Source organism: Ostrinia nubilalis, chromosome 29 (genome assembly GCF_963855985.1).
Source record: "Ostrinia nubilalis chromosome 29, ilOstNubi1.1, whole genome shotgun sequence".
NCBI classification, from domain to species: Eukaryota; Metazoa; Arthropoda; class Insecta; order Lepidoptera; family Crambidae; genus Ostrinia; species Ostrinia nubilalis.
The window spans coordinates 6962760-6988346 of record NC_087116.1 but is presented as its reverse complement, the minus strand read 5'-3'; the positions used below and the strand labels follow the sequence as shown (position 1 = coordinate 6988346).

General features: G+C 39.9%; 1 protein-coding gene across 1 annotated transcript in view; it reads left to right on the top strand.

Moving 5' to 3' along the window:
• LOC135085809 (scavenger receptor class B member 1) overlaps positions 1-25587 on the top strand; it is a 130989-nt gene that overhangs the window by 28376 nt on the left and 77026 nt on the right. The window contains exon 2 of the mRNA XM_063980617.1: positions 25175-25369. Within this exon, the coding sequence (XP_063836687.1) occupies positions 25312-25369 (58 nt within the window). The 5' untranslated portion in view covers positions 25175-25311. The remainder of the gene's footprint in view (positions 1-25174; positions 25370-25587) is intronic.

The window sequence follows — 25587 nt, the reverse complement described above, 5'->3', positions numbered from 1 at the left end:
CTAACAGTGCGCGTGGACGCACAGAGTCACACACGGACCAATCACAGAGCTCTATTCAATGCTGTGCGTTCGATTTGCTGCTTCACATAAGCCAGCATTGTTTGTGAATACGGGCGTAAAACAAGAACGGATTGATTCTACAGTCTACTGCTCAAATACAATAATGAAAAAAGTTTAAATCTTAAAAAACCTTTCCATACAAATTGTCATCAGTGACCAGCAATTTATTTCGTGATTTTGGATATTTTTCCTGTTGGTATTATAGTTGCTTTTGAGCAGTAGAATCAATTCATTTGGTTTGATGACCCACCAATGGGTCAGGAACTATTCCCACCTCTCGTTCCCACCGCTGCAACTCCTGTGTAGCCAGGATCTACAGCTTGACCCAACCAGTGTAGGTCAAGTTTGTCCCGGGGGAAAGTTAAACTGTCATTGGACCCGCAACGAAATTAATCAGAAGAACATAGGAGGAGTGGGTCATCCTGTATACATTAAAACATAACTATCTAGCTTATTAGGGAGGCTTGTTGATTGTCAGTTGCTTTTTAAACACTCCCCCAACCCGTCTGGCCAGCGTGGGGAGTGTAGGCCAAATCCTCCATTTGCTGGTAAATTAGAGAGGGTCGTGCTCCTGCAGTGGAGACTAAATGACCTGATGATGGAAAGATAACTTCATTATTTGACCGCCTCTGTGGTCTACTGGTTAGACCACCTGCTTCAGACGCAGAGGTCCCAGGTTCGATTCCCAATGGGGACAGAATGTTCTGTTCGGTTTGGTTGGTGGTTGGGCTTGTTCCAAGTCCGTCTGGCTAGCTACTACCATCTTACCTAAGTCTGTCGCCATAACAACAATGTTAACAGCATTGTTGTGTTTATTTATTTATTTATTTGAACACCAACAAGGTTACATTGAGGCTTCACAAAAGTAACTATAAAAAAAATGACACTTGTTAAATGCAAACTTAATTATAGGTGAAAACATCATGCGTTAGAGACTAAAGCAACAGCAATTAGGGATTAAAAACTAAAAATACTTGTGTTCCGGCAGTTAGAGGTAAGATAGCCAGTTCCTCTGTGGTTGAGGATTCCGAGTGAAGCTCGCTTCCACCTTCGGCCTGATCATCACTTACCATCAGGTGAGATACTGGCCAAGAGCTTTCTCGTTATGGATAAAAAAGTCCTCCATTTGCTGGTAAATTTTAGAGGGTCGTGCTCCTGCAGTGGAGACTGAATGACCTGAAGATGGAATAAAGATAACTTTAATTATCTAAATTGAACCTAGAACTCTGAGGCATTGACGGGCGTGTTTTACACAAATATCTGATTGTTCTTCATACTATGCTAATGTAGCCCCAGTTATTTCGAAGGTAACCGAAGTATAATGGGGTATGTTGTGTTAGTCCGTTATTCGTGGGAACTATTATAATTGTGGAAATTGGCCAACAGTTTGTCTTGTTCAAACATTCTCATGTAATTGTGGTTATCTGTACGGATTATTGTATAAATCGCAAATTTTATACAGGGTGGTTATTTATTCAAGGATACAAACGTGTATGCAAAGTAAAAGTACCTAGGTACTTAGATATTATGAATACAGCTATCATTGGACAAAATTCTCCTCTCCCGGACCAGACTATAGAAACTGTCATTTTTGGCATAAACCAGTCAATGCCAGTCTAATTTGGATCACGGCTGCAGCATAGCAGCCGAAACATCAACCGTGAGTGCATACTTAAATAACTCATAAAACTCATTTATTTATGCAAGTAGGCTTTTAAAAAGCACTTTTACACGTCCCAGTATTAATCCTACCACTGCTTCAGGACAATAAATGGGCCAGTGCTGAGAAGATAAAAATGTTTGCATTGAGACCCGTGTTCTCTATTTTAGTTAAAAAATAATTCATCAAAACATCAGCCCGTATTCTGACCTAGAAGCAAAGTGAGCGGATGTCACGGTTACAGTGAGTTGTGCGATTTATATAATAAATGAAACTGTCGTTATTACGAACACGAGCATTCGTATGGGCTTCCGGATTTTGCGTGTTTATGAGTTGGGGCCGTATATCTCGCGGGCGTTGATTGTTTTATGAAAACACTAGTTTTCCCGTGGAATTTTGTCTGTCACAGAAAAACTTTATCGCTCGCGTCCCTGTTTCAAAAACCGGGATAAAATCTACCCTATGTCCTTTCCCGGGACTCAAACTATCTCTATACCAAATTTTATCAAAATCGGTTCAGTGGTTTAGGCGTGAAAGCAAGACAGACAGAGTTATTTTCGCATTTATAATATTAGAATAGATAGTATAGTTAGGTGTATTTGGAATGGAAGTGGTTTCCCACGTAAAATGCGTCTGCACTCACTTTTCAAAATCCAGCCATTTCTATTTAACTCTGAAGATAGGAATGCAGCGACCTACTGCGAGAAAATGGGAATTTATTTATAAAAAAATCCTCGCTATCCCAGCTTGTATTATGAAAATCGTGTTACAAATGCTTCCTTTACATGTGAAGTCTTCCAGTGACTTGGCCCACTTTAGCTTAGTCCACGGGCCAAGTCACCGGTTTGAATGTTTAAATGTTTTTTCTTTTGGCAACTGGGCCCACCCTCAATGTCTTAGTAACTAATAAATTAAATACCAAATAAACAAAAAACTACTCTATAATTTTAGAGTGGGCCCAGTTGCTACAAGTAAAAATATTTTTAAGAATTCAATCCAGTGACTTGGCCCGTGGACCAATCTAAAAGTGGGTCAAGACGATAGCTAGCTAGACTTTTAGGGGGGACAACCTTGACCTAAGTATCTACCTTAAATTAAAGCAACCAATATCGGTCACCCATCCTCGTTTCTTCACCGCACGTGACGAGAACCATTATCTGATTACCCTCACGTGCGAATTATAATTACCCCCAAATTACAACATTGGAGTAATGGTTGCAACTTCCTAGTGGCTGACCTTTAGCTGAGTGCAGTGTTACTCAAACTTTTAGTTTAGTGGTCTGATAATGAGGGCTATCGTTTTTATATTTAACAGTTGGCACTCCTGGCGATTGACAGGACCTTACTCTACAGTGGCGCCATCTTGATGAGTGCAAATGCGATAGTCTTCCTACCACTTTCGCGCTCACCAGTTGGTGCCACTGTCTTCGCTATTAGCAAGTGACAAGACCTGACTCTACAGTGGCGCAAACTGGTGAGCGCTAAAACGATAGCCCTCATTAATTTTGCGATGGACTGACTTTGACTCTTGCCTTCTCAGCACTGGCCCATTTATTGTCCCGAAGCAGTGGTAGGGTTAAAGCATAGATATTAGAGAGATGCCAACTAGCGCTGAGTTCGAAACTCAGTGTCGCATTAGAAATTCAACACACACAAAGTAATCAAAATATGTGCTCATTATCCACTGCGGTATCAGTACTCAACGTTCGAATAGTCTTTAGTACTACGCAAGCAATGTAAACTGTTTACATTATGACGTCGTTGCTGTCATCATTTCTGTCGCGAGCTATTTCTGTTTTTGGGCATATTGCTGCGACACCGGCCCCGCCCCCTTGTCACATCTCCCTTTGGTTTTTGTGATCTGTGGGGCCTGCCCAAACTACGTCTCCCGTCCCGTGTCGCCACTCGAGAAATTTGGTTTTGTGAGTGCTCACCTAACCCTGGAACAAAATAGTTGTATTAAAATTATTAAAATGTTATTTCCTCATATTGACAATCGGTGCCATGTCAACAATATGCTCTGCATCATCATATTTCCACATTACCGTTACAAAACACTCTGGGAAGCTCGGATCCTCTATGAACCGGAAAATATACTTAATTCCATACTGCAGTGCCGTAGTGCTGTGCGGGGTTATCGATAAAAATACCTACCGATATTTTAGATAGTTATTGGAACTCTTTTAAGGTAATTTTGAAACGATTTCTATTATTAATTTATTCAGGTTTAGGGCGATGGCTAGTCTTAATCACCATTTATATGCATAAGAGAGTTCTGTGCTAGACAACATTCAGCAAGCAGTTGCAATATCTATCCGAAAAGAGTTTTAGAAAATTTTATAGATCACAACCCCGTTCTTACCAGAAGTATATGGAAGGATATGGCGGCCATGCTGGCCAGACGGTTTGAGGAGGGTTGATACTCTCAAGTCCCTCAATTTCACATATTTGTTAACTAGTTTGTTTGTTTAGTCGCCTCTTATGATATTTGCGGGAAGAGTGAGCGAGGTCCTATTCCACGCTGTTGGAACCATACAGCTACACAATTTATGTATTTCCACCGGCTCGCATTTAATTCTGCCTTGACAAAACTCCAGAAATTTTAAATAACTTGAAAAAAGGAAATTGCCTAAACATTGAACTCCAATACTTAATCATTTTTGTATTTATCGAAGTCAACTCAAAACTTCCACGCCAAAAGAAATTCCATCGACAACTCACCCACTCTTGCGCATCCCTACGAGTAATCGTTGCACGCGCCATTTCCCAATAAGTGGCGGTTCGACTCCGGTTCCTGCGTCGGTTGCTAAACTCTTCCGGACGTTCGTTCAATGCCATAACAGGGGGGGGGGGGGGGTAATTAGGTCAGTTAAGACTGGCAGTTATGTCCTATTAAGTTCTTCTGATAAATTTCGTTGCGGGTCCAATGACAGTTTAACTTTCCCCCGGGACAAACTTGACCTTCACTGGTTGGGTTATTGGCGATCAAGCTGTAGATCCTGGCTACACACACAGTCAATTAGGTACAGACTTACTGCAACTGTGCCGACGACTGACTGACAGTTAAGTGACAGATATGATAAGTTTAAACTTTTGAAAGAATGGTGCTTCAAGGAAAATTCTGATATCGCTAGATCAGCTGTTTTCTTTGGAAGTACATACCCCAGGATGTCGGGCTACCGATTCAAAGATGATAGTTGATTGATACTAATCGCATCCCCCTCCCTCCGTAGAGCCCCGTATCCAGTGACACATGGCATGTTAGCGGCCCAGGCCCCCCTGAAAATAACCTACATTGTATACGCCAATGATGTAGTCTGACTAAAACTAGGAATTCATCATCATCTCAGCCATAGGACGTCCACTGCTGAACATAGCCCTCCCCCAATGCTTTCCATTTTGCCCGGTTGGTAGCGGCCTGCGTCCAGCGCCTTCCTGCTCCTGCTATCTTTACGATGTCATCAGTCCACCTAACTAGGAATTCATCATTGCCTAATTTCGATCATTTAACTACTGGAACAGCCCAGGAGCGGTCGTTGTGGAAAATCTTTGAGGGAAGCCTTTGTCCAACAGTAGGTCGTCTTTTGATTGTAAAGACGGACGAACTACATAATATTCTAAATGACGTCCGCCATACAGGTTTCCATAAAACATAATGTATTAATTTAACTTCGAATGACTCGTAATAAAAATAAATTAGTTTTTTTGTGCAGGCTTGTATTATTAACATGTTAATTATTTTGTTTATGTTTTAGTCGTGATGTTGCTGTTTTATAATAGCACAAACTTTTTTTTTAAGATTTCTAATTGGTTTTTGCATAAATTACTTATTAGTAATTTGTTTTTTCACAAATTACTAACAATCCCGTTAGGCCCTGTAAGGAAATATGCTTGTGTCACAAGTGGGCTCACCACAATAGTCGAGCGGCGCCGCGCGGTGGGATTCGAACCCCCGTTCTTCGCATCACGAGTCGGCCAGTCCGACCCCTTCACCGTTCGGCTATCGTGGCTGTTTCTTGCGCTGATCTACTCAGCACTGGCCCATTTATTGTCCCGAAGCAGTGGTAGGGTTAATACTGGGACGTGTAAAAGTGCTTTTTGAAAGCCTAACCCCTTTTAACTTGCAAAAATAAAATGAGTTTTTAAAATGCTAGATGATGATTAAGACGCAAGCTAAAAAATAAAGAAACTGCTAAAATCATAACCCATCCTTTTGGCGTTATAGTCGGGTAATATTCGAACCAGGTGATATTCGAACTTAAGACATGCAAAGATCCATGACCTCTTTTGCTTAGAGGTGGACGATATTTAAGAGGAAAGTCAAAGAAAACTGTTTATATTTAGCATTGTAATGGAAATATACTACAAAGGTTAGGGTTTACCTACTTTTATTTTTTTTACTCTGCTAAATGAGAAGTTTATTTTACATAAAATAAACAAGGTCGCTTTATTTTCATAAAAACAACAAAAACTAAATAGGCCAGTAGAATTAAACACAAAAATGAATTAAATCGGAAATAATTCCAACTAAAGATTTTAGTGTTTTAATGGCTTCATTAGTTGCCCATAAAGACTCTCCTAGGTTTTCGACTTCGACGGAGTTGTGCTTAAGTGGTGGGGGCCCCCGAAAGGGGCGTTTTTACGGTTTTCCGGTTATACCGCGTAAAGGGTGTACCCTATCGAAAAGTGGTCTTCCTGACGGTTGAAGGGCATTTAATCCTGCATTAAATAAGACCAAATTCATATGTTTTGAACAAACCGTTCTCGTGCAAATGTTCGGCAAAGTAGAAAATATGTGTATAATTAATGACCCTCTCCACGTTCAATGGATCGTTACCCGCAGGCTTCCAAGTCTTGAAAAGGAGCGCCTCAACCAGTGTAACCCTATCAAGGCTTACGAGCTGGATGCGCCTGTCCTTGTTTGTCCCAGCCGTTTCTTAACTGCGGTTGCTGCACCTCTTCCTGGCAATCACCTGAATGACTCTGTGTTACCTACTGTGGCTGCCCCTCTTTCTTGTATCCTCCTGCACGACTACGTTGCCTAGCCGTATGCCTGGTCTAAGGTTCGAATCCAAAAATCAACAACAAAAAGTTCATATTAAAACGCTGAAGAGTTTTTTGTTTGTTTGTTTGAACGCGCTAATCTCAAAAATTACTAGTTTGATTGAAATAATTATTTTTGTGTTGAATAGATCATAAATTGAGGAAGGCTATAGGATAATACAATCATTCTACGACTAATAGAGGCGAAGCAGTAAAGAAAAATGTTGCAAGCACGGAAAACAGCATTTAAACTATATTCACGCGTACGAAGTTGATTTTGTGGCGTCGAACCTTGGACCAGGCATATGGCTAAGCAATGCAATCGTACAGGAGGGTACAAGGAAGAGGGGCAGCCACATTAGGTAACACAGAGTCGTTCAGGAGAGTGCCAGGAAGAGGTGCAGCAACCGCAGTTAAGGAACGGCTGGGTCGAACAAGGATAAGCGAATCCAACTCGTGAGCCTTCACAGGGATACGCTTGTTAAGGCGACCCTTTACAAGGCTTGGGAGCCTACGGGTGACGAGCTATTGGACGTGGAGAGGGTCATAAATTATACACATATTTTCTACTTTGCCGAACATTTGCACGAGAACGGTTTGTCCAAAACATATGAATTTGGTCTTATTTAATGCAGGATTAAATGCCCTTCAACCGTCAGGAAAACCACTTTTCGATAGGGTAAGTCCTTTACGCGGTATAACCGGAAAACCTAAAAAGCGCCCCTTTCGGGGGCCCCCACCACTTAAGCACAACTCCGTCGAAGTCGAAAACCTAGGAGAGTCTTAATGGGCAACCAATGAAGCCATTAAAGCAATAAAATCTTTTGTAGGAATTATTTCCGATTTAAAAGCTAATTCTACTGGCCTAAAAAGCAACTTAGGCACTCACTAATACTATAAAGATTGTTTAACTACATATTAACATTTTCTTTTATTCAAAACGGAAAATCTCTCCTGATGGTAAGTGATGATCAGGCCGAAGGTGGAAACGAGCTTCACCCGGAATCCTCAACCACGGAGGAACTGGCTACCTTACCTCTAACTGCCGGAACACAAAAAAAATGCTGTTAACATTGTTGTTATGGTGACAGACTTAGGTAAGATAGTGGTAGCTAGCCAGGTGGACTTAGAACAAGCCCTACCACCAACCAAACTGAGCAGAAAATTTTGCCCCCACTGGAAATATAACCCGGGACCTTTGGGTCTAACGCCCGTATTCACAAACATTACTATGAAGTCTCACAGTGCGCGTGGACGCACAGGGTGACACACGAACCAATCACAGAGTTCTATTGACTAGACTACAGACGCGGTTAAATACATAACCTCTTTAAAAAAGAAAGAAGAAAACTTAAAAATATGTAAGTAGTTCACGGACTCACTCTGCGAACTTTTTGCGGATGATTCCATAGATTTCTCAATGCAAAAAGGTCCATAGACAAGAATCAAGGCCAAACAGTGCTGTCCATAGCGAATACTCCGCACTTTCACTAAAAACAAACATTGAAATCGATTGACACGCTGTCTTGAGCGCTCGTGACGTCTTTGTGACGTAATTTTGGAATTTAAATATGATACTGTACGCAAGAATACTTTTAACTTCAGATTGGATATTTGACTTGACACCTATAAAACTATGACAAAGCTGACTGAGTTTCTTCCGCCACTTCTTCTCAGCACCAGCCCATAATGTTGTCCCGAAGTGGTGGTGGCAAGTTTTTAAGTAAGTTTAGAACTTTTTTGTATGCATAACAAGGCAGGTATTTGACTGCAGTCGCACCTGGTGTTAAGTAAGATGCAGTCTATATAGGATAGTGCCTATTCACTTTCGCCTTGAAAAGGCCCGGATTATAGTGTTCAGGAAAGACAGCAGCAGGCAGCGAATTCCAGTCCCTAGCTGTTCGCATTATGAAAGAGTTATCGAAACGCTTAGTGCGAGCTGGTGGAATGTCGACAATGTAGGGATGGTACGCTAACCTGCGTCTGGTTCCCTGGTGATGGAAGGGGGCTGGTGGAATTAGGTCGTATAATTCCTTCGCACATTCTCCGAAGTGTAGCTTAATATTATTATCTCTAATTGCATAATTTGTTGCTAGTAATGACCTCTAGTATTACCCCTTTAAAAGCAATAGATCTAGAATCCCTGTCACCTTGTATACCTGTTTGTTTAGGTCTATTCCACTTAGATCACCTGTATTTGGTCACCCAGGTGATCAAAGTGGACTCCAAGCACACTTTGGTGTCCATTAATCACCCATCATGACCCATAGATAAGTAGTCCACTTTGGTCACCCAGGTGGTCTTATCTATGGTTGATCAAAGGACACCAAAGTGTCCTCTAAGTTCACTTTGATCAATGATCACCCAGGTGGTCTTATTCATGGGTGATCAAAGAAAGAATGAAAGAAAAGTATTAATTTTATTTGATGCGAGTATTAAAAGCAATACAAATAAAGGACACCAAACTGTCGCTTGGAGTCCAGTTTGATCACCTGGGTGATCAAATCCAGGTGATCAAAGTGGAATAGAACTTTATGGTTAGCTAGGTATTACTAAAGCAATAATCATAGAGTCGGTGCTCTATGGAAACGTCTATAGGCCGTTTGAACTAGTACAAGGTCTGTCCATTGCGATCGCAGTACTTAAAGATAAGTAAAGTCAAAGGTTTCGCAAATGTATAGTATTGCGTGCTCAAAACTTTATTTTTGCTTGAGCAAGTTAAATTTTGTAACTGGAAGTATATTTGTAGGATTATGGCGTTTGGAATGGTCGTAAGGTAATTGACGGTTTAAGAAATGTTTAATTGATAATTAAGCATTTTAACATCACCCTACAGCCAATAGGGGCGGAGCAGTAAAGAAAAATGATTCAAAAATTGGCCAAGTGCGTGTCGTGCCACGCGCAGTGTAGGGTTCCGTAGTTGTCCGTCGTTATCACAATATACATATTTCAGAAACAAGCAGTTACTTCATCTATTAAGTCACTTTCAATATTATTTTCTTCTAAGGAATTTTATTACTCTTAAACTAACTGATTTATCTTAACCGTCGTTATAGTTTTCCTTGAAATTTTTCCAGATTTTTTAAGCCAATTGTTTAGTTTTTAGAGGGGAGAGGGGGATAGTTTCCAAGCAAAATTTCGGATGGACAGACGGACATGACAAAACTATCGGGAAATATTATTCAAATTATTTTTATGCAGACGAAGTCGCGGGCACAGCTAGTTCAACATAAATTACCTGTACTTATTATTCATAGCATTATAGTAGTGATAAATATATGCAATCTAATATACGAGCAGTGACAAGCAGACAGGTCTGTCTATACGACAGATAAATGTCGAGCTGTATTATGAATTTAAACCAGTTTTTAGTCATTATATAAATCTCAATTTACGCCTGCTCTTAGACTATTTATGCCTGCGACTTTGCCTGAATTTCGTAGTAAGTGTATTTTGATTCTTAATGAAAAAAAAACCGGCCAAGTGCGAGTCACACTCGCGCACCGAGGGTTTCGTACAAACCTGTTCCATCTAGAGCCCTATCGATATTTTGAGTTGTAACTATAGGTAAGTTTTCAGGGTTAAAATCTGGTTTCCCTTAGAAAATTTGTGCCTTGGTGACCGGAACATACATATTACATGCCCTATACTTAGCTCAATATCATTTTTTTAATTCATAACAAGGCAGGTATTTCACCGTAATCGCACCTGGTGTTAAGTGGGATGCAGTCTAGAATGTTACATATCTGCCCTGTAAGTGCCTATTCACTCTCGCCTTAATAAGACCCGGATTATAGTCTTCGGGAAAGACAGCAGCAGGTAGCGAATTCTAGTCCCTAGCTGTTCGCATTATAAAAGAGTCTTACATCCTTAATTCCATCAAAAATTCATTCACACACATTCCCAGAGGCACGAATCTCTTACAAAAAACTTCAAATTGAATTTTATCGAACATTTAATTTTACTGTACTGACTACAGCATATTTAAATCACCCTTATGTATTTACAATAGAGAGCATTTTGTATTGAAACTGATGTTGAAGCTGTACAGTTCGCGACCCTGACTGTACGAGGTTCAGTAGTTGTGACAGGAATGAAAATTAGTACTAACTATACTTTACAACTGTCCCCGTACCATGATACCTCAATCTATAGTCAAGGGCCAAGTCACTGGATTGAATTTTTAAATAAAGTTTCTTCCAGTAACTGGACCCACCTGCAATATTTTTCGTTCGTTTCAGCCGAATGACGTCCACTGGACAAAGGCCTCCTCCAAGGTTTTCCACAATGAACGGTCCTGCGCTGCCCGCATCCAGGCTCTTCCCGCGACCTTCACCAGATCATCAGTCCACCTAGTAGGAGGCCTGCCCACGCTACGTCTTCCAGCCCGTGGTCGCCACTCGAGAACTTTTCTGCCCCAACGGCCATCGTCTCTACGAGCTATGTGCCCCGCCCACTGCCACTTGATTTTAGCAATTCTGCGTGCTATGTCGGTTACTTTGGTTCTCCTGCGGATCTCCTCATTTCTGATTCGGTCACGCAGGGAAACTCCGAGCATAGCCCGCTCCATCGCCCTTTGGGTGACCTTGAGCCTTCTTATGAGGCCCATATGAGGAATATTTTTATTAATATTAAACACCAAATCAACAAAAATCTACTCTAGAATCTTAGAATGGGCCCAGTTACAGGAAGAAAAAGTATTTAAAAATTAAATCCAGCGATTTGGACCGTGGACCAAGCTAAAAGTGGGCCAAGTCACAGGAAGACTCAATCTATACTAATATTATAAAGAGGAAAGATTTGATTGTTTGTTTGAATTAAATAAGCTCCGAAACTACTAGTCCAATTTGAAAAAATCTATTTGTGTTGGATAGCCCATTTATCGAGGAAGGCTTTTGGCTACATAACATCACCCTACAGCCAATAGGGGTGGAGTAGGGTTGCCAACTTTTCTTTCAAAATATAAAGTATATCAGAGGTCGGAGAAGGAAAACAGACAGTATTAAAAAAAACAAACAGTATAGCTCTACAACGCGTACTTAAATGTGGTGTTGGGCATTTACTTTTAAAAATATCTATGGATACTAGTGATGCTAGCTGAAAACAGTATTTTGTATACTTTATTTTTGTTCAACAGTAAAAAGTATAATTTAGTGAAAAACAGTATAATACTGTTCAAAACAGTATAGTTGGCAACCCTAGGGTGGAGCAGTAAAGAAAAATTTTGCACAAACGGGAAATATTCAAACTATTTTCACGCGTGCGAAGTCACGGGCACAACTAGTAATCTAGAAACTTAGGCGATATTCGACCTTATAGCCTAAGGAATAAGGCAGCAATGACAGCGACAGTCGCATGCGCAGATCGTAGCTTGGTAGCAGCCGTATGACGTCACACATTGAGATGCATGTAGTGTAACAACGATGTAGGTTACGTGCGGTCGTTGGTTACTTGGAAACGTCTTTTTCCTTTTAGTTTAAAATAGCTATTTTGTTTAAATAAATCTTTATCTATTTATTTTTAAGACAAAATCATTTTGAAGCCACGATAGCCGAACGGTGAAGGGGTCGGACTAGCCTACTCCGTGATCCGGGGAACGCGGGTTCGGTCCCCGCCGCCGCTCGACTATTGTGGTGAGCTCACTCCTGACACAACGCGACTATTCCCACCTCTCGTTGCCACCGCTGCAACTCCTGTGTGGCCGGATCTACAGCTTGACCGCCAATAACCCAACCAATGAAGGTCAAGTTTGTCCCGGGGGAAAGTTAAACTGTCATTGGACCCGCAACGAAATTAATCAGAAGACATAGGAGGAGTTCGAAGTTAAGGTTCGACTTAACATATCTTAAGTGCTGTTGTCTACTAATTAGCATTCTAAGAAGCTCGTCTCAAGCTCACGACTCTGAGACACGATTGTTAATACTTATTTAACTTAAGTAATACCGGGAATAGGTAGTTGGGATGAATGTTAAACTGTTATTATGTAGTGAAGAACATCATGTATGATTTTGTTTAATGGATGTGAAACTTCAACTTAGTAATCAATATTTTTTCATAGAGTCTAGAAAAGATTTTTTTCTAGAAATAAAACTCATTTATTTTTGCAAATAGGCCTTTAAAAAGCACCTTTACACGTCCCAGTATTAACCCTATCACTGCTTCGGGACAATAAAGTGCCAGTTCTGAGAAGAAGCAGCGCAAGAAACTCAGTCACTTTTCAAGGGTTTACAGCCTTTAAAATATTACATAGGCATCATAGTAAAAAAATATGTTTTATCGCAAGAAAATCTTAAAAAGTGAAATAGAAGATGAAAGTTTTGAGGAAAACCCATCATTCATTATGTAAATAATCTTTGACAGACTTAAATCACAGCGGTCAAAGCCACGGGATTATATTAGTCATTTACAAAATTTTAGATGCATATCTATATTCATTTCTAAGTATACTTTCACGTAGTTGCGTCATACTTTATGTTAATCTTTAAAGATGTACTCGTAACAAACTCGTTTTGAACAATTTGTTATTACATGACGTAAGTGTGTAATAATATATCAATACTCTGGCCTTGGACCTTTAAAACTATTTTTAAGAACCTTTAGTCTTTAAAGATGTATTCGTTCGTTTCGGTCAAATGACGTCCTCATCATCATCATCATCATTTCAGCCATAGGACGTCCACTGCTGAACATAGTCCTCCCCCAATGCTTTCCATGTTGCCCGGTTGGTAGCGGCCTGCGTCCAGCGCTTCCCTGCTATCGTTATGATGTCGGTCCACCTTGCGGGTGGACGTCCCACGCTGCGTTTTCCGGTACGCGGCCTCCATTCCAGAACCTTGCTGCCCCATCGGCCGTCAGTTCTGCGTACTATGTGCCCTGCCCATTGCCACTTCAGCTTGCTAATCCGTCGGGCTATGTCAGCGACTTTATAGTTCGTTTACGCACGTGACGTCCACTGCTGGACAAAGGCCTCCCCCAAGGATTTCTACAAAGACCGGTCCTGCGCTGCCCGCATCCAGTCACATATCCTCCTTCACCAGATCATCGGTCCCTGCCTACTCTGTCTTTCGGCCCGTCGTGGTCGCCAATCGAGAACTTTTCTAGCCCATCGGTCATCAGCTCTACGAGCTATGTGCTCCGCCCATTGCCACTTGATTTTATTGATTTAAAGATGTCATCATAATCATCTCAACCATAGGACGTCCACTGCTGAACATAGGCCGCCTCCAATGATTTCCATAATGACCAGTTGGTAGCGGTCTGCATCGCCTTTGTGAGGTCGTCAGTCCACCTATGTTCAGCAGTGGACGTCCTATGGCTAAAATGATGATGATGTTGAAACAAAATTAAATTAGAACTAAGACGGGCTTATATTTTTCGGAGGCCTTATAAGGGCAAGATACAATATTATTTGTCAAAAATTTTCTTTCAAACAAAAACCAAGAACAAACCTGCGGTATTATTAATTAAGTAAGCACAAAATTAACTAATCTGTTCTCATTTATTAATTCATTTATTACATAACAGTGTTAGGTACATAGAGTCACCCTTAATACAACGAAATACCCCCGTATTCACAAACAATGCTTGCTGAAGTGAAGCAAAAAATCGAACGCACAGCGTTGAATAGAGCTCTGTGATTGGTTCGTATGTCACCCTATCTATACGTCCACGCGCACTGTGAGACCTCATAGTAATGTTTGTGAATACGGGCTAAGTGAAGCAGCAAATCGAACGCACAGCGTGGAATAGAGCTCTGCAATTGGTTCGTGTGTCACCCTGTGCGTCCACGCGCACTGTGAGACCTCATAATGTTTGTGAATACTAAGACCTACTATGAGTCAATTTAAAAGTATTTAATAGAAAGTTATAAATATGCATAAGGGACTGGTTAGGCTTTGTCATTAAGGTCTATTATTGTGCGAATTTAAATTGAACAATGGTAATTACCATCACAATGAGGTGACATAATCGCCAAGCGAGTTTCGGCGTTGTTGTAGAATGATGGCGTTTAATTAAATTATAGTTTTTCATTATACAGCCAAATATTCGTCTGGAAAAACGCGACTAAAAGGTGACTGATACCCGTTTTCACCATCAATCCCTAATTTTTAAGTGACCCTATGGTAACACACATAGAGATATAGAGAGATGCCAACTAATGGCTGAGTTTGAAACTCAGTGTCGCATTAGAAATTCACACTAACAAAGTAATCAAAATATGTGCTCATTATCCACTGCGGTATCAGTACTCAACGTTCGAATAATCTTTAGTAGGTACCTACTACCCAAGCAATGTAAACTGTTTACAGCGAAGTGTTCTGTTTTTGGGCATATTGCAGCGACACCGGCCCCGCCCCTTTTCACATCTCCCTTTAGTTTCTGTGATCAGTGGTGACTGGTAACACATAACAGGAATTTTATTTTCATAGGGGTCACTTAAAAATTAGAGATTGATGGTGAAAACGAGCATGAGTTTCTTCCGCCACTTCTTCTCAGCACCAGCCCATATATTGTCCCGAAGTGGTGGTAGCAAGCTATATTGGGACGTGTAAAGTGCCCTGAAAAAGGCCTATAAACTAATAAAGAATTTAAATTTTAAAAGTGGAATAACCTGATAAAACCAATGATACAATGATAAAACCACTTAGGTTGTGCTGTTTCTTTAATCATCATCATCATTTCAGCCACAGGACGTCCACTGCTGAACATAGGCCTCCTCCAATGATTTCCATGTTGATCGATTGGTAGCGACCTGCATCCAGCGCTTTCCTGCTACCTTTATGAGGTCGTCGGTCCACCTATGTTCAGCAGTGGACGTCCTATGGCTGAAATGATGATGATGATGAAACAAAATTAAATTAGAACTAAGACGGGCTTATGTTTCGAAGGGCTTATAAGGGCAAGTTACAATATTATTTGTCAGAAACTTTCTTTCAATGATTTCCACATCGCCCGGTTGGTAACGTCCTTTATGAGGTCGTCGGTCTACCTTATTGATGGACGTCCCACGCTGTGTTTTCATTACATTAACTAAAAACTACTTTTTCTATGTTTATTCCCCAGTTTTCTTTTCTATACGTATTTTATCCTGTGTTTTTCTGTCAATGCCATTCCACTAAAGGTATTTTCAGGTTTCTTGCTGGCTCGTCGCCAATCGATTTATTTATAAACCCTTTTATGTATAATCCAAGGTTTTATTAGTTTTTGAACACATCTGCGCGTTTACTATCTGCTAGTAATGCATTTAGGTGTAATCCACACTAACGAGTATTCATCATCAACACGGGAACATTCCCACATCTCGTTCCCACTGCAAATCCTGTGTAGCCAGGACCTACAGCTTGACCGCCAATAACCTAACCAGTGAAGGTCAAGTTTGTTCCAAAAACGAAAGTTGATGAATGAAAGTCGAACCTTAACTTCAAACTCCTATGTTCTTCTGATTAATTTCGTTACGGGTCCAATGACAGTTTAACTTTCCCCGGGACAAACTTGACCTTCACTGGTTGGGTTATTGGCTGTCAAGCTGTAGATCCTGGTTACACAGGATTTGCAGTGGGAACGAGAGGTGGGAAGAGTCCCGTACTCTAGAGACGTCTAAAAATTCCAATAAGTGGCTGCTTTTTTGACCAAACGATATAGGAAAAGGCACAGATCACATTAGAAGGGAAGCCTTTTCAGCAAGAGACTAATGCCCGTATCACAAACGATGCTTGCTTAAGTGAAGCAGCAAATCGAACACAGCGTTGAATAGAGCTCTGTGATTGGTTCGTTGTCAATTGCCTCTAAGCGCACTGCGAGTAATGTTTGTAAATACGGGCGATACTGTGTTCCTCCCCTAACACTACATAGGTATCCATATACATATACGCAGTCGACTATTTACGTTCGAACCGGTCGCTGTGCAAACTAAACAGTTTCTTAGAACTCTGCTTTATTTATAGGCAGATTTTATCTACCCACTAAGCATAGCTTAGGGTTCATTGGATATGTTTTTAGTTAGCTTATTAATTAGGTTTTTCTGCTTTATAAGATTACTAGCGGCCGCCCGTGATTTCGTACGCGTGGATCCCGTTTTACCCCCTTAGGGGTGGAGTTTCGTAAAATCCTACGTCATAACATCTACCTGCATGCCAAATTTCAGCCCGATCCGTCCAGTGGTTTGAGCTGTGCGTTGATAGATCACTATGTCAGTCAGTCAGTCAGTCACCTTTGAGTTATAATATTTCGATTATCATCAGGTCATTTACGCCCGTAAACATACATCACTATGAGGTCTCACAGTGAGCGTGGACACACAGGGTGACACACGAACCAATCACAGAGCTCTATTCAACGCTGTGCGTTCGATTTGCTGCTTCGTTTAAGCAAGCATCGTTTGTGAATACGGGCGCAAGTCTCCATTGCAGGAACACGACCCTCTCTACTTTACGAGTCGCAATTTTTATCGAGTTTATCATCATTATCACAGCCACAGGACGTCCACTGCTGAACATAGGCCTCCCCCAATGCTTTCCATGCTGCCCGGTTGGTAGCGGCCTGCGTCCAGCGCCTTCCTGCTACCTTTATGATGTCGTCGGTCCACCTTGTGGGTGGACGTCCCACGCCGCGTTTTCCGGTACGCGGCCTCCACTCCAGAACCTTGCTGCCCCATCGGCCGTCAGTTCTGCGTACTATGTGCCACTCATTGCCACTTCAGCTTGCTAATCCGTCGGGCTATGTCAGCGACTTTAGTTCGTTTACGGATCTCCTCTTTAAGTTTATTAATTAGGTTATAATTTTTTGCTACGATCTGTAAGTATCATCATCAGATCATTTAGTCTCCACTGCAGGAGCACGCCTCTCCAATTTACCAGAGGTAAATGCTACTGAAAGATATAAACAGAGAGACAGACAGAGGTAAATCCCACAAGGTGGACCAACCACCTCATAAAGGTAGCAGGAAGGCGCTGGATGCAGGCCGCTACCAACCGGCCGTTATGGAAATCATTCGGGGAGGCCTATGTTCAGCAGTGGACGTCCTACGGCTGAAATGATGATGATGATGAAATGCTACTGAAATGGCAGTTAAAGGAAAATCCGCAATAAAGTTTACCTACTTTGATAACATTGGCATCTTTCCTGTTATTTTGATATGATCAAAATAAAGAATTTATCAAATCGGTTTTAAACTGAGTTCCAAAGCAAAAATATTTTTAGAATTATACTTTTTCCTTAAACAGAGTGTGATATAAAGGTTTAAGTAAAAAAAATATATTTAGTTAATCGCGGAAAATTCTATAAAACGTCTGTTTCTTTTTGTACAAATGTAATTAATATTATCACCGAGTATACCTCACTAGCTGTGCCCGCGACTTAGTACGCGTGAAAATAGATTGAATAATATTTCCCGTTTTTGCAACATTTTTCTTTACTGCTCCGCCCCTATTGGCTGTAGTGTGATGTTATATAATCTGAAGCCTTCTTAGATAAATGGACTATCCAACACAAAAATAATTTTCATATCCGACCAGTAGTTCCTGAGATAAGCGCGTTCAAATAAACACACTCTAGCTTTATAATATTAGTATAGATTAACTTATATTACGTGGTCAAGCGTTCGTAAAGGACGTAGCACATTTATCAACCCAGAAAGGGATCGTAACCGTATCAACTCGAGGCGGTCAGTATTCTTTGTATGAAACTCCATGCTGCAACGCACACTTATCCGCACCGTAACGCTAACGTAAACGCCTCGCCTCGCGGTTGACAGCGCGCAAAAGGCGATGACAGCTCGCGAAAGCTGATATAGATGAACTGTCCCACCAAACTCAATGACAGGGGGGCGCTACCATCGTTCAACTATATGGTTTCCAACATGGCAAAAATCGGAACCAGCGATCCGGTATTGACGGTGGCGCCCCGCTGTCAACATGAAAACACGTGTAAATTAAATTATTTATTGCTATGGCCAAGTCAATATATTTATGTAAAACGTTAAAGATTTCCTGGCCTGGACTTGGTATTACATGGATCTCACAACTTTTTACCGTAGAACAACTGAGTTGCGAGACTTGGTTTTTTTGACAAGTATTGTTTTTGATGGGATTAGAACTTTACGGTGTTGGTCCCTTTTCGAGTTGATAAGTCTGCTATGAGCTCAAATGTTGTTTTTGCTAGCTTCGCCAAGAACGGGTTGAACTAGTGAGATTGCGAAACTAGTTTCTGAGAAAAAAATCAAATGTTTTTCTTATTTGACGTAGTAAGTTAATCTAGTGGAAGGTATTTATTTAAAGTGCTGCTGCGAAGTTGCTTCTTCTCAGCACTGGCCCATTTATTGTCCCGAAGCAGTGGTAGGGTTAATACTGGGACGTGTAAAAGGGCCTTTTATAAGCCTACTCGCAAAATAAGTGAATTTGAACAATAGAGACTGACGCACAGGGTGACACACGAACCAATGACAGAGCTCTATTCAAGCGTTCGATTTGCTGCTTCACTTAAGCAAGCATCGTTTGTGAATACGGGCGTATGACCTGACTCATCATCATCATCAACAGCCCTTTACAGTCCACTAGACTATAAGCCTCCTCCACTATAGTGGAGGGTTTTGCCATAATCCCCACGCTTAACTTGGCAGGCGGGTTGGAGATCGCAGTTTAAAAGATTGATGTTTTTCAGAGAGCGCTGCCCGTTCGCTGTTTGATGTGTAGTCCCTAAGTCTAAGCCTATTTGCAGAAAATGAATCACTTTTATGATTATTGCTAAAGCCTTTTAAGTCGCCACAAGCTCAGATCATAGTTTTATTCATGGCTTGCTACCACCATCTTACATATTTATGTCTGTCGCCGTAACAACAATGTTAACAGCATTGTGTTTCGGCAGTTGAAGGTGAGATAGCCAGTTCCTCTGTGGTGGCCACTGTAGAATAACCCACTGGCCGGACCGGACAGATGGACTGACGACCTGATAAAGGTAGCAGGAAAGCGCTGGATGCAGGCCGCTACCAACCGGGCGATGTGGAAGTCATTGGGGGAGGCCTATGTTCAGCAGTGGACGACCTGTGGCTGAAATGATGATGATGATGATGAACCCACTGGCTGGATGTAGGCACTAGGCCGCTACCAACCGGGCGATGTGGAAATCATTGAGAGAGGCCTATGTTTAGCAGTGGACGTCCTGTGGCTGTGGACGTCCCCATCAACCCTATGCGCAAAGCATTTCCCGATGGAAAAAGGTCTGCAATAACTTATCTAACCAATCTTAGTGATTTACCGGAAGCACTGAGTATCAGAAGACCGGAGACTATAACAACCTTTTTACGAGCTAAATGAAATTCTGATAAATTTTTCCCAAATATGGCATAATTATGCGGAACTCGCCGAAAGAAGCTATACTCCTTGATCTTTACAAAGATCACACGGTAAAACGTCATCGAAGATGTAATAAAATTAAAAGTACATTAATCTTGGCATTTCTTAAGATACAGGGTGTAAAGTTGACATTTAACTAAAGTATCATGAAACTTAATCCATCCGTAATTATACTACTTAACTTATTAACTCGATTATTAATTTGAAAGTAACTCTTTTTGTCTGTCTGTTACCGTTTCATTTAAGCCACTGAACCGATTGAGTTGACTAACCGATGAGATAGTTAAATACGCAGCGAAAAACATAACCCTCCTTCTGGTGCACACGGGTAAAAACAGGATAGATTTTAATGCAAAGGTATCAACCTGGCTTTTCTAAAAAAAAACTAAATTCTTTTCTAAAAGGAACAGCATACTGAGTAGTTAAAACACTGTTTTGACTTTGACTCTAAAGAGTTCAAGATCTGTGGAATTTTTGAATAAAAAATAACTCATTTCGTATATTATGGCGATCAAGAGTCAAGTAAAATGCATATTCATAATGCTTAAAAATTGTGCCGTTTGATTTTCTACTTCTTTTAACTGTCTGTTTTACGTTGTGTGCTCTAAAAGGTATTTTTAAAGACTATTTATTATTAACAAATCCAAGATAGTAACTATTATTTTTTTGTATTCTAAGTACAGTAAAATTTGCCCAGGGCTTTGCCCTCATGAAAGACTGACTTCAACACGCGCGTGTTCTATAAAAAACCGGGATAAAAACTATCCTGCTTTTCCCTGGACCTTCAACTATCTCTATATCTATCATTAAATCTGTTTCAGAAGTTTAAGCATAAAAGGTAACAGAGTTATTCTCGCATCAATACTAATACCTATTACAAAGTTTGTTTGTTTGTTTGAAAACGCGCTAATCTCAGGAACTACTAGTCCGATTTGAAAAAATGTTTTTGTGTTGGATAGCCCATTTATCGAGGAAGGCTTTAGGCTATATAACATCACCCTACAGCCAATAGGGGCGGAGCAGTAAAGAAAAATGTTGCAAAAACGGGAAACATTATTCAAACTATTTTCACGTGGGCACAAATAGGTAAAGGAAAGAAGATTATCGATGTATTGTATGTTTGTATGCCATAATAATGTAACAGCTGATTTGTTTTATTGAATGAAATCAGCTCAGTAAGCGATTTCACAGTTTTATTTGTTTACAATGTCGGTTATTATAAATCAATACGCAATAATGTCGTGGAAAATGACGGACGACACGCTAGTGTAGTTAATGTTAAAGTTATTTTAGTTTAAAAGACGTACTCTGAATTGATAATGAAGATATTGTGCTAAAAATGAGAGTAACAAAATCCAAATTCAAGTTTTGTATTACATTAGAGGAGTCTTCCAGCGGCTTGGCCCAATTTTAGCTTGGGCCACGTGCCAAGTCACTGGATTGAATTTTTAAATATTTTTTCTTCCAGCAACTTGCCCCTAAGAATCTAGAGTACCTAGATTTTTGTTGATTTGGTGTTTAATTTATTACTAAAACATTGACGATGGTCCCAGTTACTGGAAGAAAAAATATTTAAACAGTCAATCCAGCTACTTGGCTCGTGGACCAAGTTAAAAGTGGGCCAAGTCGCTAGGAGACTCCTTTATTTATTTATTTCAAGACCTACAACTTTTTAATCTTTTTTTATCCACAACGAGGCTCTTGGCTTGTATCTCACCTGATGGTAAGTGATGATCAGGCCGAAGGTGGAAGCAAGCTAACTTTTTATTGCGCTTGACCGGTGCCAAACAACAACTTCTACAACTTGACATTTGCCTACAACTAAGTACTATTTGACCAACCAGTTGCTTCATCAACCTGTATTTGACCTACAGTTAACATCGCCCTTGGAGGTCAAATAAAACCTTTAACAAAAATCGATGAACGAACGCAATCGTTTAGAATCGAGTGGTTTGTTTTTAATCGATTCTTTACGATGTTACATTCAAAAACAAAAGAGCTATGACAAAAGATGGGATAAGCAAGATATTGATTTGGCATCCTACTAATATTATAAATGTGAAAGTTTGAATGGATGTCTGGATGTTTGTTACTCTTTCACGCAAAAAGATTTTGATGAAACACTACAGTTTTTACCTATTCTTTATAACCCAGAATAACATAATTATAATTTATATGACGATCTGTGACAAACTAAATTTCACGCGGGTGAAGCCGTGGGCAAAAGCTAGTAACATAAAAAATACCCAACCCGTCTGGCCAGCGTGGGGAGTGTAGGACAAATCCTCCATTTGCTGGTAAATTAGAGTCGTGCTCCTGCAGTGGAGACTGAATGACCTGATGATGGTATTTGTATCCATAGCTCTGTTTTTATGTAATTTTACTCTATTATCCCATTGCTATACTGGGTGATAGAACTAATTAGAAAATACTAGCTTTTCCCCGACGTCACCCGCGTGAAATTTAGTTTGTCACATATCGTCCTAATTTATAGCCTATGTATATGTTATTCTGGGTGACTGACTGACTAACATAGGGATCTATCAACGCACAGCCCAAACCACTGGACGAATCGGGCTGAAATTTGGCATGCAGGTAGATTTATGGTGTAGGCATCCGCTAAGAAAGGATTTTACGTAACTCTACCCCTAAGGGGGTAAAACGGGATCCACGCGTACGAAGCCGCGGGCGGACTCTAGTAAACAATAATACTGTAAAGATTCATTAAAATCCGTTAAGTAGTTTTTGCGTGAAAGAGTAACAAACAGCCAGACATCCAAACTTTCGCATTTATAATATTAATAGGATAAAAAAGTCTCATCAAACTTTTAATTAGGTACTAGTATAAAACATGACCAATATATACCAATTTATTTATTGCATAACATGTCTTTTGTTTTGTTTCGAATAGCAAATCATAAATTATACCAAACAAGAGAATAATTAGTTTTACGATGTTTTTGTACTTTCAATTTGGCTATTAATGCTAAAAAACACGTTGTTTTTATAAACTTCCCTGTTGACATGAAAACTGCCTATTTCTACCCTAATATTTTAAAGAGGAAATATTTTTTGATTCTTTGTTTGTATTGAATCATGGACCTATAAAAAAAGGCGGACGGAACTCGCGCTACAACAAAACTGTGACGCAAAATTTTGGCGTTTGTCTATTGTGTGAGTGAATTTAGGGATGCCATGTTAGCCAAAACATTTTACCCATTTATTTTAAGAAAAACATAGATCGGTAGATGTTACTTGGAAATGTAGACAGAATTATTCCGTGCCATTTTAAAAGGATGAAAGGTGAATGCGTTGAGGTAGGCGCGAAATTTTCAATGTTCAAATTTTCTTACATTGTTTGCAAGTCAATGTGTCAGGGTATGTACATAATTTTGATCAAAAATGATTCACGCAGTTACAAATTACGAATCTTGTGTAGGTACATTATAATCATAATCTTATGCATCATCAATATATTATTATTATCTCTGATAGATTTTTTTTTAACAAACAACCTGACACTGACTTGCAATCAATGTAAGAAAATTTGAATTTCGCAGTTCCACGTTTTTGGGAAGGATCAAATTTGCCTATGAGAATATATCCCATTAAAACACAACTATTATCATAAATTATTTTACTTCCATAGTATGCGTAATAAATAACTAAAAAGTCCTAAAATTATTATTAATTTCCCATATTTCGGGTAATTTTCCCACGTAAATAACTGAGAACACTGGTCTTTGACGTATTATTTTTTTTGAGTGAATGACGTTTGATTTCAATTAATTTCAATATTTTAATGTCGGGAAATAAGTGATTGGATTATTATTTTGCCCGTGAAATGTGATTCCTTAATTTTTGTTTGTTCGAACAGAACGGTTTTTACACAATTTCATCACACAAGACATGTCGTATTCGTGTTGTTTTTTCGCTGCTTAAATGTGTCAACTGTGTGAAGTTTGCACTCGATGTGGTGTATCAGGGTGTGAATGTGTGCGTGCCGGCCTGTACGTACAGGCAAGCTGGTGTATCCTAATGTCACAGTATTTTGTTGATGAGAATCCGTCCGACTTTTTTTATAGGTCCATGTATTGAATAGTCTCCAAAATTAAGTACATAAATAAATATCCTTGGACATTTTACACTACGCTTCTAGTTCCAAACTAAGCAAAGCTTGTACTATGGGTACTAGATAACGGAGTATTATATTATCTGTGATAACGGATATAAACACACTTAATTTTTTTTTAATATTTACCTATTATTATTATACATAGCAACACCCAGACCCGTCACAGAAATTAAAATTCATCATTTCAATTTCTGCCCGGCCGGGAATCGAACCCGGGACCTCTCGGCGTAGTAGTCTGTTCTGAACCACTACACCAAACGGCCGACCGATTTGAAAATTGTTGCACTACTTATTAGAATTCTACATTATTTCTGATAAATATAGGCGGTACAAAGTTCGCGTGGTCAGCTAATAATTCATAAATAAAATAAAATTACATATTTAATTTTATAACATTTATTGTCCTGTAGCAGTGGTAGGGTTAAAAAAGTGGTTCAAGAAGCTTTAAAAGAGCTTTAAAAAGCCAATTTTCAGAATTTATGAAGTTTAAGAATGCATACTTCGTTTGTTTCAGCCTAAAGACGTCCACTGCTGGACAAAGGCCTTGGGAAATCTTTGGGGGAGGCCTTTGTCCAGAAGAATACATACTTTGTACAACTTAAATCTTATAGCACTTTTTCGAGTCTTAGAAAATTGATCCTACCTACATTATCATTATTTTTGAAGGGTATATCATTAATTTCTTATATTAATATGAATGAAAGCTACCGTCCCACTAGAATTTGCAAAAAATTGGTCGCTTATACTGTTTTTGTCCCCGTGTTAATATTAATTGGAATACATTTAAAATTACCATCACAATACTGTCTATTTCACTAAATAGTCCGTACATTAATTACTATCAATTTGTAATTACGGGACCTATAAGCTTGACTCACAGTTCAAAATCCTCAGCTTAAACTATAGTAAACTATTCTTTCTTTACAGCGCGCGCGCAGCCAAGAATCGCTCCAAACCAGTCGCCGCCCGACCGCCGCCACGTACGGACGTATGGATTTTGTGAAGTGCAGTGAAATGTCAGTGTAGTGTCGATAAATTACAGTGTTTTATATTAAACTATCAAAATGCAAGGCCGGGATAAATTGTGTGCGAAGCTCACCAGCGCGTTTCTAAGGAAGTGGTGTAAGTTTTTAATTTTAGTTTTAAGAATATTTTAAGTAGACGTGAGTGCATGTACGCTTCCGGAATCGAGTCGGTCAAGTGTGGTAGTTTTAGTGCAGCTTAAGGTGTTATAAGTGCTAAAAGTTTCGCTCAGGTCTTGCTCAATTACTTCTAAATAGATATTAGTGACATAGAAGAAGGAATTGTCGTTCTTTTTCAAAAACAACTGGTTCCTAAAA